At 33.5% G+C, this 12,168-nt stretch overlaps 1 protein-coding gene across 4 annotated transcripts in view; it reads right to left on the bottom strand.

Annotated features, from left to right (window-relative positions):
* Positions 1-1,025: 1,025 nt before the first annotated feature.
* Positions 1,026-12,168, bottom strand: part of ZFC3H1 (zinc finger C3H1-type containing) — a 49,175-nt gene continuing 38,032 nt past the window's right edge. For 3 of the 4 annotated variants that reach the window (XM_016148377.2, XM_036237922.1, XM_036237923.1), the window contains exons 25-35: positions 10,627-10,732; positions 10,345-10,543; positions 9,704-9,798; positions 6,481-6,591; positions 6,108-6,212; positions 5,812-5,977; positions 4,606-4,706; positions 3,024-3,125; positions 2,349-2,388; positions 2,032-2,094; positions 1,026-1,902 (exon numbers count right to left, since the gene is read on the bottom strand). In XM_016148377.2, the coding sequence (XP_016003863.2) occupies positions 1,765-1,902; positions 2,032-2,094; positions 2,349-2,388; positions 3,024-3,125; positions 4,606-4,706; positions 5,812-5,977; positions 6,108-6,212; positions 6,481-6,591; positions 9,704-9,798; positions 10,345-10,543; positions 10,627-10,732 (1,226 nt within the window). In that variant the 3' untranslated portion in view covers positions 1,026-1,764. The remainder of the gene's footprint in view (positions 1,903-2,031; positions 2,095-2,348; positions 2,389-3,023; positions 3,126-4,605; positions 4,707-5,811; positions 5,978-6,107; positions 6,213-6,480; positions 6,592-9,703; positions 9,799-10,344; positions 10,544-10,626; positions 10,733-12,168) is intronic. The other variant, XM_036237921.1, reaches the window with a different exon arrangement.

Genomic DNA, 12,168 nt, shown 5'->3' with positions numbered 1-12,168 from the left:
CCTGGAATTGTTACAGTGCATAGCCTGCGTGGCTGGACTAGAAATGTATGTACCAATGAAAGCTTTCTTTTTTAAAAAGAGGCAAAAGTTACTGCTGATGGAATTATTTAAGCAATAAATGGTAGGCTTTAGAACACAGAAAAACTCAAAACTTAGCACTGCCCTCCAAAAAACTAACAATGGCTTTCAAATAATCAGAGCAGGAAAAGCATTCAAACTTAGTTAAATGCATACGATGAAGCACGTCTGGGATTACTGTCTTCCACCCAAATTTCTTTGGTTTTAGAGAAAAACTCATTAGCTACTTTTTGGTTTAATGAAAGACACTAGACAAATGGGCTATGCTCTTGGCCTCACTAAATAGCACTTACTAGCCAAATATGCACTCCCTGTCTATTATGCACAGAGCAGGGTCTCAAAACATGGCTTATTCTGACTAAGCATCATACAAATGTACAGATGTACATATTGTCTAGTATTTCATAGGCCTGCTGCTCCACAATAATTAAGACTGCATTATAGCTGTAAGACCTGATTTGTTATAGCTGTGTGTGTGTCGTCAACCATTTTTCTATCCAGGTGCAAACAACCCACTATATACTGAAAACAAAAAGCAAGGTCCCCTTTATATTTGGTCATACAGATATTCAACATAAGACAGCATGTCACTAAGCAAGTCATTCAAACTACAGGTGGGAGATACTTTCTAAACACTGTGGTCTTAAGAAGTAATTTAATGGCAGTGCAAACCTATCTGATCACTGTCCTCAAAACAGAACAGGACCATCTTCTCACAAATTAAAAAGTCACTGAAATGTTTATGGGAAAGCACATTCAGGATAAGAAAGTATTGATATAGTCATAGTGAATAACCCTATCTCCTATTTCAACTCTTTCCCAGCAAGGTGTGAAAAGTGAATAAAGACAGCAACATTTTTAAAAAAGTTAACTTATATTAAAAATATTTTGTTTATAAACAATTTTAATACTACAAAGTAGTATTTCAATACAAAGCAGTTCAAATATTAACTGTTCTTTAAACTGTTAAACTTTATTATAAATTAAATTTCTTTACAAAAAATTGCACATAATATTTGACCACTCTTAGGTTCTGATGCACTGGCATTTGCAATAGTTTCTTTAATCTTCAAGTTAAACAGTCTCGGCAAGGAGTCCAGAACGTAGAAAGGGCAATAAACAACCCTGTTAGAGCATTCAAGTGCAACTAGCAGACTTGTGGCCATGGCAGTTACACTTTCCTTAAGGTGGACTGCTTAAGTTTAAATCCTGAAATAAAGAATCTCAAAAGGTTTAAAAGAGGAAGAACTAAAAGGGGCTACCTGCTTTTTACTGTAAACACAGCCCTGGAAATTAAATCCCAAACAAGAATCTCTCAGGCATCAGAGTGTGTCAAGTGAATCAGGACTAGCACAACATAAAGGGGAAAAAGTAAAAAATAAAAACAAAAACAAAGCAAAATTAAAATATGTCAGTCACTTTGAGGAACTATACTTACGTACATGATGTTATGAGAATCTGGCTGGGCCTAGAGGCAGGCCAAACAGGAAGTTCATTTATCCAATCGAAGAGGGTCATGTTCATTGCTTCCGGTTTTGAGAATAGGATTTTGTAGGGGACTTGATATGATCAGTAATGCTTGTCTGCATGACACAGACCTTAGCCAGGGATCAGCCTAATCTTGAAGGACCATTCAAATAATTTTGGCAATTATTATAAGGACTTAGAACTGACTGCACCCAGTGTTCAGTGATTCTTGCTTTCTGTTTTGTAACTGTTTAAATTTAAGAGCTCATTTAGGCTGACTCCAATCTCTTGGCACTTGGAAACTAGTTTTCTCAGGTTATCAGTTTTACCTCCTTCTGAAGCTTCAAACAAGAGTTGCTGTAAGAGACAGGGAAGCATAGAAGTAAGACTGAGCTACATTCTGAGCATTACCACATCAATGGATATGGCACATGCAGAAAATTTATAGAAAAACTTCAAGATGAAATAAAAGATAAAAAGCATTACATCTTTCCACAGTGATGCACAAAGAGGTAACTTCTGTAAGGCTCTCTGATATAAACGGTGGACCTATAAGATAGATATACACACAATTCCATCAGGAAACATGATGAAAAACACCTTCATAATCCTAACTATTTGAATGATACTTCATAATATAACATTCAAGACAAAATGGTTGCATGAGTTTGAGACTTTCCAAACATCCAGAGTTCCTGGGATGTTAACTTCTATGTTTTAATCTTTTTAAATTAGGAAGTCAAGAAAAGGAACAGAATGGCTTTAAAAAAAAGTGACCCATCTGATAGTAGGTTATGGCTTACCTCTCTTTGTCCCTTTAGAACAATCTCAGCAGCAATGGCTCTAAGGAAAAAAAAGGAATATAGAAAAGGGGGAAAAATTTACATATCTTTGAACAAAATGAGATACTACCACTGGCTGAATACTGACTGTGGGAATTTGAGTACAAAACTTCCTGAAAGTAACACGCTAAACTTCCAAGGAGGGTAACCTATAGTAAAAAGAAAAATTCAACAATTTTTATCAACTTTACAAGAATAAAGCAGACCAGTGTTTTGAAAATTAATAACGGTCAAGAAAAATATTCATAATTACTAGTAAAAAATATCTGGCACTAGCACATCTTTAAAAGAAAGAGAACATCAGACTATAAGGGAGGCGATAAAACCCTGCATTTCAAAAGAAATGATCTTAAAATGTGCATAACAGATTTCTGTATTTGATAATGGCACTGTTATCTCAATGTTCTCCTTCAAGGAAAACTATAGCTCTATTCATTGTGCTTTTAGAAACAATTGTTAATGAGCGTTCCCTAACTCAGTATAAACCCTTAGCAAGAGCCAAAAACAAATTCTAAGTTAGAGATCTGTCCTGGGGGGGAGGGGAGGGGAAGATGTCATTTCAGATTTACCTGTCTGGAGCAAATCTTACAAATAAAAGCAATAGCTATAAAAACATGTACATGATTGTTGCATTACATTTTCCAGGTGGCCAGGCATGTTGGGATATTATATGTAAACATCTTGGCTTGAAGTTTCAGAATCTGAACATTGCTTTCTTCCCATTCATGATGAAGTAGCCTGTAAAGTACATTCAGTAAAATGAACAAAGCACTACAAGTGTGGGAAACCCCAAATGTGTTCTATGAACAGAATATCTGATGAAGTACAGTTTTTGATCAGTTAAATTTCATCAAGACTATGCAGCAAGTATTTGCAGAATGCCTCTTACAAAAACTACAATGGGACAGGAACATGCCAACGAGCAAGAGGTCAAGAGTCATGCCAACTTCAACAAACTAAAATAAGGCTCTTATATTCCTACAGAATATTAAAGCATTCTCTCCAAATTACACTCCGGGTGTCTCCTCCCCCCGATATTCTAAAATAATGACTTGACATATTAATGCAACTTCCTGATATTTTTCTCGTTGTTAATTGCATAATCATGAATGACTCTTGAGCTAAAATGTTAAATACATTTGCTAATTATTAAGTTCTCTATTCTGAAAAAAAGGACAAGGAAATAAGGAGTATCAAAATACAGAAGTGGAGCTTTACCAGGAAAATCAACAATCAAACTACTACCTATATTGCAAAAGTACCTAACATAACAGAAACTAGTCAAAATATGACATCTTTTATTTTACGTGTTTTTACTAAAGGCGATATTCCACAATACGATGTTCTATAATTTGCTTCTGTAGATCAACATGCTGAGAATTTTTATTATAAAATGCTATGGTTATTTCTGACACAGCCTTAGGCCTTTGAATTTTGTCAGTCTCTTATAGCATTTTCCCCACATATATGCTAAGTGGAATGTAAATATTTTAAAACGCAAGAGAATATCTGATAAAATTAGGTACCTTTAAGTATCTTATGATCCATAAAACAAACAGAAACATAAGACACAAATGATGCAGTAAGAATGACTACACAAGTAGAAGCCAACCCATTAGAATGCAGGGTACCTTTTTGAATTAAAAAGTACAATTCTTGAGAGTAAAAATGGTTTTCTCTATCAGATAAGAGAAACTACAAAAGAAATGCTTAAAAATCTCTTTCTAATTGAATGTATGAAATCCCTAGATAAAGTGTCTCTCAAATGTGGTTTGAGGGCTCAAGCTCAGGAATCTGCGTTTTAAAATAAGCACTCCAGGAGATTGTGGTGCATGCTAATATTTGAGAGCGACTGACCTATCTGAAAACGAATCACAACAATCAGAATATAGATAGTTGGCTTCTATGTCTGTAATACTTTTAAAATCTCTTAATGTTCCTTTGACATGTAAAACACACTTACTGCTTATAATACACGTGCTAAGAACAGATGGCATGTGCTTAGAGAACACAGATGAACCTTACTGAAGTATATGCCCCCTTATAACCTGTAGTTTACTGGTGACCAGATTTTTATACTGACTTTTACACAAAATAGCTGGCTATCCTATTGCTTAACAACTCTGAATTATCAGTGAAGAAGTAGTGGAAGACCAGACTGTTCTTATCAAGTTCTCAAGAATAATTTCGTATGAAGAGCCTATACTATTGCACTTACCTCAGTGCAAGTCCGGAATTAGTTGGCATAATGGAGCAAAAGCGTTCCAAGGTTTTGGAATGCTGGGTCTTTGGAACACAGCTCAAATAAAAGTAAATAACCTGTAAAGGTTGAGGAGAGGGGAAAATGAGAGAAACAAGATGTGAAATCCAATTATCTATGTGTTTTAAAGAGAAAACCAAAATGGTCTTTAAGACATGAATGTATAAATTATAATGCATAATGCTGTTTCAGTTCCTACCATTAATTGTGACTTTCCAAATATGACTTAGGAAATGTGGTCTAGTGATGAGAACTATGGACTGAGAATACTGACAAGAAGCCAGGAGTCCAGGTTTTCATTCCTGAAACTACCTCTACTTGCCTTATAGCTGGGCAAGTCATAGGGCTAATAATACCTGCCACGTCTTGTTCATGGAATGCCCATGTGTAAATGACTTAATATCCATAAAGTAGTTTGAGATCCTGGGATAAAGAATGGCATAGAAGTATAAAGCATAATAACTGGTTAACCCGATAAGCAACAAAACCACCTGACCAAAACAAAAACAAAACAAAAAAAACACTCGATATGTTAGTATGCACTGAGCTTTAAGGGGGTGTTGTTAGCCTACTTTGCACTAAATGAAAGAAAGAAGTCTCTGAAAACAAATAACAACCAAAAAAACCCATTTCATTGCTTATAAGAAGATAACCTTATAAACAGATCAATAAATTCTACTCAAAATTCTAAACAGCATCTGCTTTCAGCTTTTTTATGTCCTAGTTATAGATATATTTGCTTGACAAAATATTAAAAAAGAGCAGTTACACTGTGTAAGCCCATTCTAATTTTGAAGTTACAGAATTTTTCATTCAATAAAACTTCTAACTATTCAAGCAAAACATTAGATATTACATTTATCTTCTAATCTTTCTTCTTTAAAGTGTATTTAAACCACAACATCTCTTCAATTTTGTTTCGATGTTAGATTCTTTAATGTACCATTATCAATATGTACATTTATCTTAACTGAACCTTAAAGGGCTCTGTTCATAAGTCTGAAAAGAGATAAGTAGTAAACACCGTCATGAATAATAGTAAACTGCTAGGAAAGTGGTCTTCGGAAAAGCTCTCTTGATATAAAACGGGAATTTTGCTGTCTTTGTTTAAGTCCCCTTCTTTTGTATTAACGGCTAAAGAAAAAAAAAGTTTTAAGTTCTTACCCTATTATGAAATTCATAGTTGGACCAGTAATCAGCACTGCTAAAAGGAATGGGGTATCGGGCCGGGACTGTAACCAAACATCTATTCACTAAATCGGTAAAAAGTTTGAATTCTTGGACTTTGTTTCTGGATCCAGCAGCTCTATTATTGGCAAAGACAAGATAACTGCCAAAAGAAAAATATTATAATTCAGAATAATTAAGCCAGTAATTCTCTTACCAAGAACACTGATCACCCCTTTCCCCACCATATCCCTTATTCCAATCCCATTCTTATTAAGAGGAACTAAACTTACTCCATCCAAATCTTCTGCACTATATCAGATCTCATGGCCACCCCTAATGCTGCCTCATATGCCTCCACTGTCTCTTTAATACTTGATTGAAGAGGATGACAAAGGCTGTTTAAAAAATGAAGGAAAACATTGTATGTCTACAGCTCAATTCTATCAGGTAAAGGAATGACAAAGTATATTTTAAACATCACAGATATTACTACAATGGAATCCTTCTTTTGATCTTTCTTCTTTAATAACATATAAACCTTAGCATCCCTTCAATTTTGCTCAGACTTTAACATTGGGTTAATTTTAACAGTGTAAGTCAGTTATAAATAACGAATGCAACCCTAGTATGCAACTTTTATCTCCACAGCAGAAAATGTCTCACCAGTAAATCATCCATAAAAAAGGAACTTGGTGATTCAACATCTCATCATCAAAATTCCCTTTACACAAACGAGCTGGAATGTCAAGTGGTCCTGGGATATTTAAGAGATATCTGGGGGAAAAAAAAAAAAACATACTGTTTGAAATTATGCCAATAATTTCACATAGAAATTATGAATACTTGAAAAAAAAATCTCATTTTCAACTTAAATTTTCTAATGAGAGTTTAGCTTACATGTATATCATACTGTTACATCTCTATCATCACTTACTTATTATTTTACACCTACATGAATAACTTCTCTCCTAAAATGAAATTTTTATTTTATCCCTGAAATTAAACAAACCACAATAATCATGTAATTAAACCTAACTAAAAACAGGAAAAAAATAAACTACCAAGTATCTAAAATTTTCTTACAAAATCTGTGCTTTCTTGTAAAAAAAGTTCTTTAGGAGTTACAGAATTTGATATAGAAAAACAATCTCTCCCATATATACAAACACAGACATAACAGTATCATTTTAATTTGAGACATATCAAAGTGTATTCCGTAATATGTTGGCCCATAAATCACTCGTCAAAAAGAGGTCCATGATCAAATAAAATTGGGAAATACTGAAAATTATAGCCCCCTCTTGAAAAGCCACAAAACATATAAGGATAGTAAAAGCTCTAAGATTAGTAAAGAAATCTATTTGACTTTGACTAATTCAGGTCCCCATCCTCAATACATTTCAATTTGTGTGTATAACATTTACCAACATCTTCAAAAATCATGTTTTTGAAGGAAATACATTGTTCTCAATGACAACTAGCATAACTGTTTACATTGGATTTAAAAATTATTTCAAGGGACTAAATTTTAATGGATTAAAGAAGCTGTATGGGGGCTTGGAGGTGAGGGAGAAAAACCAAAAGGAAGGGAAGAAATGGGACAACTAGAAATCAGGTTATCATCCTAACTTGGCCATAACTGGCTGTATTACCATGAGTTAATCACTTAACTTCTAAGGATATTAGTTTTCACAACTGAAAACTGAGGTAAGAAGAGATGACTTCAAATATAATCTATGTAAGACTCTATCCTTAAGCTACCTTCAGTATAGTTAGTGAAATCTCCACATTAACTGTTAGGGCCATCTACTAATCTTCAAATTGATTTGAAACACATGACAGTTACCCCCATCTAGTTCTTTCTGTATCTGTTTTTATAGTACATGTTATACAGAAAGAGAAATAATGGAATTCAACTCTAGGTATATACTACAGTTCTAAGTAATTTGCTTGTTAATTTCTACTCATGAAGTTAAAATATAAGATTTTGAACCTATTAAGAGCACTGACTTCTCCTATTAATAAACTTTAGCAGTATTTATAAATTTAAAAAATTTATATCAGTAAGTATGATAATGCCCAAAACTATCTAATTTAACTGTCATTCTCCTAATATTTGACTCAAAAAAGATTTCCTAAATTAAGAGAAATGCAAACTCTATGTAAGGGCTTCAGTATTATCTTTAAAAAACAAACAAATGAACAAACAAACCCTAAAATCAGGATACCTTTTTATCCCCAATGAATTATGAATTGACTATTTCCACAAAAAAAAATTTAATAAAGCTGACCTAGTAAACAATGAGATTATTTGGAGGCAACCCATTTCCAAATTTTTATTGATGCCGTTATTTATTCTGCTTTATTTAAACTGAACAAGAAGATCTGATGATCTCTGATTAGTTACCATGGCAGAAACTGGCAAAATCTTTTAAGCTAAACCAACTACCTCCATGCCAAGGAAAGATCAGAACTGGCAAGTATGTAAAACATTTGGTTCAGCTTCAGACTTATCCTGTGACTGAATTTGAGATGTTTAAGCAATCTAATTTAAACGGAAAGAAAGTCAACATGGGAAAGATGAACAATCTCTAAACTCCTTATAGAACAGTTTAATTCTTCTCTATTAATTTGCATTTTTAATCATTCCTTTGTAATTAATTTTAAAGTATTAACCTGGATGTAGCAGAGCAGAATTTCAGGAAGAGTACTAAAATCACTATGGCAATAAACTGGATACAAGAGGACAGATGTAAAGATGCAAGTCTAGGAAAATATAGTGGCCCCAACCTTATTTACCAAATCTCAAAAAAAACTGCCATGCTCACAAAATATTCTAGGGTAGACAGAACACTGACCTAACTGTGGGTTGTTTGTGAAAACATTTTTATATAACAAATGGAGGGAACACTTAAGAAAATAAAAATATCTACAAGCACTAGCCTTGCATACATAAAAATAAAAACTAAAATTTTTCTTCACTTATCAGTATTTTCCACAAGAAACTCTTTTAGGAGATATTTGGCTTAGGCCTTCCTTCTCTCTATTCTTCCTAACATAAAATTATAGAGTATAGGTCACAAAATATTTTTCTTTTAATGCTGTTTTACTTAGGATCAGCAACTACACCTATTTTTATAAACAAGGTTTTACTGGAACAAAGCCATGCCCATTCATTTATATATTGTCTATGGTTGCTGTTGCTATAACAAAATAGTCGACTAGTAGTGATAGACCATATGGCTTACAAGCCTAAAATACTTACTATCAGGCCCTTAAGAAAAAGTTTTCTGATCCCTACAGAGAGATGAAAAGGAAGAGGGAAGAGAACTTTAACAGCCTTCCAAGAAATCATTCTTCAAAATCTTCTGTGGCCTTTTATTGTTGTTAGAATAAGAACTCATAGCAAAACAAAGGCAGTAAATACAGAGCTTGACATTAGTTACTGAGAAAAGTGATGGTTGAGAAAAGAAGAATCCTCTAAAGCTTCTTCTTAACATCATTGCAGAGATTAGAACAGTTCTGTTTAAAATTTTAAAGGCGTATTATTTACATCCACTTTAGATCACCAAATAAATTTAAACTCATTTTTTAAAAATTCACTCCCAGGGTAATTCATAGTATTAAGTACTACAACTAACAATAATAAAACCTGAATGAATCACCATGGTGTTAACGTAGCACTTTTATTAGTGTCTTTAATATAAAAAATATAATGCATTTTACATCTTTCCTTTTTGATTAAATCTACTGCCTTCATTACAGTCTGAGAATGTTAAAGTGCTTTTTAAAAAGGTAGTCATCCACACAAAAAAAATATTGTAATCTTTCCACTAAACTATACTATTTCTCATTCCTCTGCAAATCAAGAGTTCCAAAAACTTACCGAAACAGATCCAAGTTACTATACTTCTCAAACCCAGGTTTAAAGAAGGATGCGATAAATTTCCGCAAAAATGGAAGAAGATTATCTTCTCGATTCTATTTTAAAAAGAGGAAGGAAGAATACACATTAAGCTCATCATGTTGAATTAAAATCTTTTGAGGGAGGAAAAACTAATTAGATAAGTGTCTTGAGTAGGTGAGGGGTAGAGATAACTTCTAAATTCTGATCTCCAAATTAAATTTACCAAACCATTAAACAGCTTAACACCCAATATACCACAGGCTCAAGTTTTATCCAATTACTTACTAGCTTCTATTATATGTTTGGCACTGTGCTAGGTATTGGGGCTCTAAATCTGAGTAAGACATGGTCCTTCATATCCTCAAGGAGTTCTTAGCATAGTATAGAAAGCAGCTATAAATAAAATTACAAACCAATTTAATAAGTCTAATGGTAGAATTATGCACATGGTATATATAGCAGAGAGAGTAAGAGTATCTAACACAGTTTGCAAAGGCCAAAAGGACCAGGAAAAGCTTCCTGGAGAGGCCAATGCCTGAAACATCTCGAAAGATAAATAAGAATTTGAGAAACATAAAAACATATTTAAACATTAAGAGACTTTTTTTTTTTTTTTTTACCTGCAAGATGAAGAATTTGCATGTGTAATAAAAAACCTCTGCATTCTGAGGATTTTTTTCAAATGCAGTAAGCCATACTGCCCTGGCTCTATCATGCTGATTTGTTTGCAAATATAAAGCAACAAGGGCTTCCAATAACTGGCAGTTCATGGGACACGACTCCAATAAATGTTTACAAAGCTCCACTGCATCCTCATACCTAAACAAGAAAAAAAACACATCTAAACACACTTTAAAATCAATTTTTAATAAAAGGGGAAGAGCTTGTCAATTAAGTTTTACCTCTCCAGCAGCTGGTGCAAAGCAATCATGTTTGTGTAAATTGGCACACAGACCTCTACCCTTTCCTCAACAGTAAGGCTCTCGTCTGTGCAAGCTTTTACCGCATCTATCCAAAAAACATCACAATAACATGAATCAAACATAAAATACATGGCTGTGTTATTTAAACTCTAAGAGACCAATTGGTGAAGATGGCCTATCCCCTTGCTTCACCATCACCTTATAATGAACTCCTGACTTTTTAACCCAAAAGAGGTATTTGAAATATCTCCAAATTCCTAAAATTCAATCTCTTACCCTCACTTTCCTAGGAAGAATAAAACCAACCAATACGAGATCTCACATCTATCAAAGTTTTCACTTAAACAAGTATTTCTGCATCTACCCTAAATTCCTTAAAATTGATCTCAAAAAAAAGCAATTAAATGAATTATTTTTTCATCTTTCTCTGACCCATTAAAAAGAGGCCTTACTCTGTTACATAGCCATTTAAATGTCTCCCCTAAACTAGATCCTTTCCTAATTCCTTTAAAACACACTTCTCCCTTGTAAAGAATCCTTTGATCATACTGCTGACTAGAGAATGGTTGTTTTACTTTGTACAATTGTCAGCATTTCCTCCTTGCCCAATGTATGACTTTCCAGGTTTGTGGAGTTTAAAAAATGAATGCCATTCAGAAAAACAATAACAGCAACAACAAAAAATGGGAAAAGGTGAAGAGGAATAAGAGGTTCAAATTTCTAAATATAAAGCAAGTAAGTCATGGGGGATGTGGTGTACAGCATAGGGAACATAGTCAATAATACTATAATAGCATTGTACTGTGTCAGATGAGTGCTGGACATATTAGTGATCACTTTAGGTAAACGTTGAATAACTACGGCATACACCTGACACTAATACAATATTGGATGTTAGCTATGTTTTTTAAAAAATCTTTAAAAAAATGAATGCCACTCTGAAACTGTACTTTTAAAGGATACCTAAACAAAGCTAAAGGCCTACCTTTGCATTCATTTTATTTGATTAGTTATTTGATAGTGTCCTTGCTCTTCTTTTAAATTTCTTTTTGCCTCTGCTTCCAAGAGATTTATATTTCCCCTTAGTCTCATTCATTGACTCTATTCTCCCTTTTGCCCCTTTACTGCTATACACTTAAATCTCTATTTCCTCAGACAAAATATCTCATAGATTCAATTACTGAATAATTTACTGCAAGAGTATATTAAAAAATGTAAAGCACTTTGTAATAAAAAAACTTCTATTTTAATAACTTTCAAATCCATTTCTCTCTCCATAATTGTCCACTTAAGGTCTACTTCCTTATTTCCTTCTGCCATCAGGCATTTCCCAGTTCGATGACCAATTTCCATTCACAGTTATCACTCTTAATACCAAAATCAGTCTTCCAAATTTACCAGTTTTCTATTATTACATTTTCCTTTTCCTAGTCTCAAGACCCAGAAATCATCTTTGACTATTTCTTCTCTGCTTTCCTGACAATGAATTTGTCCCCCACATCTCTATGTGCTAACTTCAAA

Source organism: Rousettus aegyptiacus, unplaced genomic scaffold (assembly GCF_014176215.1).
Source record: "Rousettus aegyptiacus isolate mRouAeg1 unplaced genomic scaffold, mRouAeg1.p scaffold_m13_p_2, whole genome shotgun sequence".
NCBI lineage: Eukaryota > Metazoa > Chordata > Mammalia > Chiroptera > Pteropodidae > Rousettus > Rousettus aegyptiacus.
Note: the sequence above shows the minus strand (reverse complement) of the source record. Positions and strands in the feature narration are given on the sequence as shown.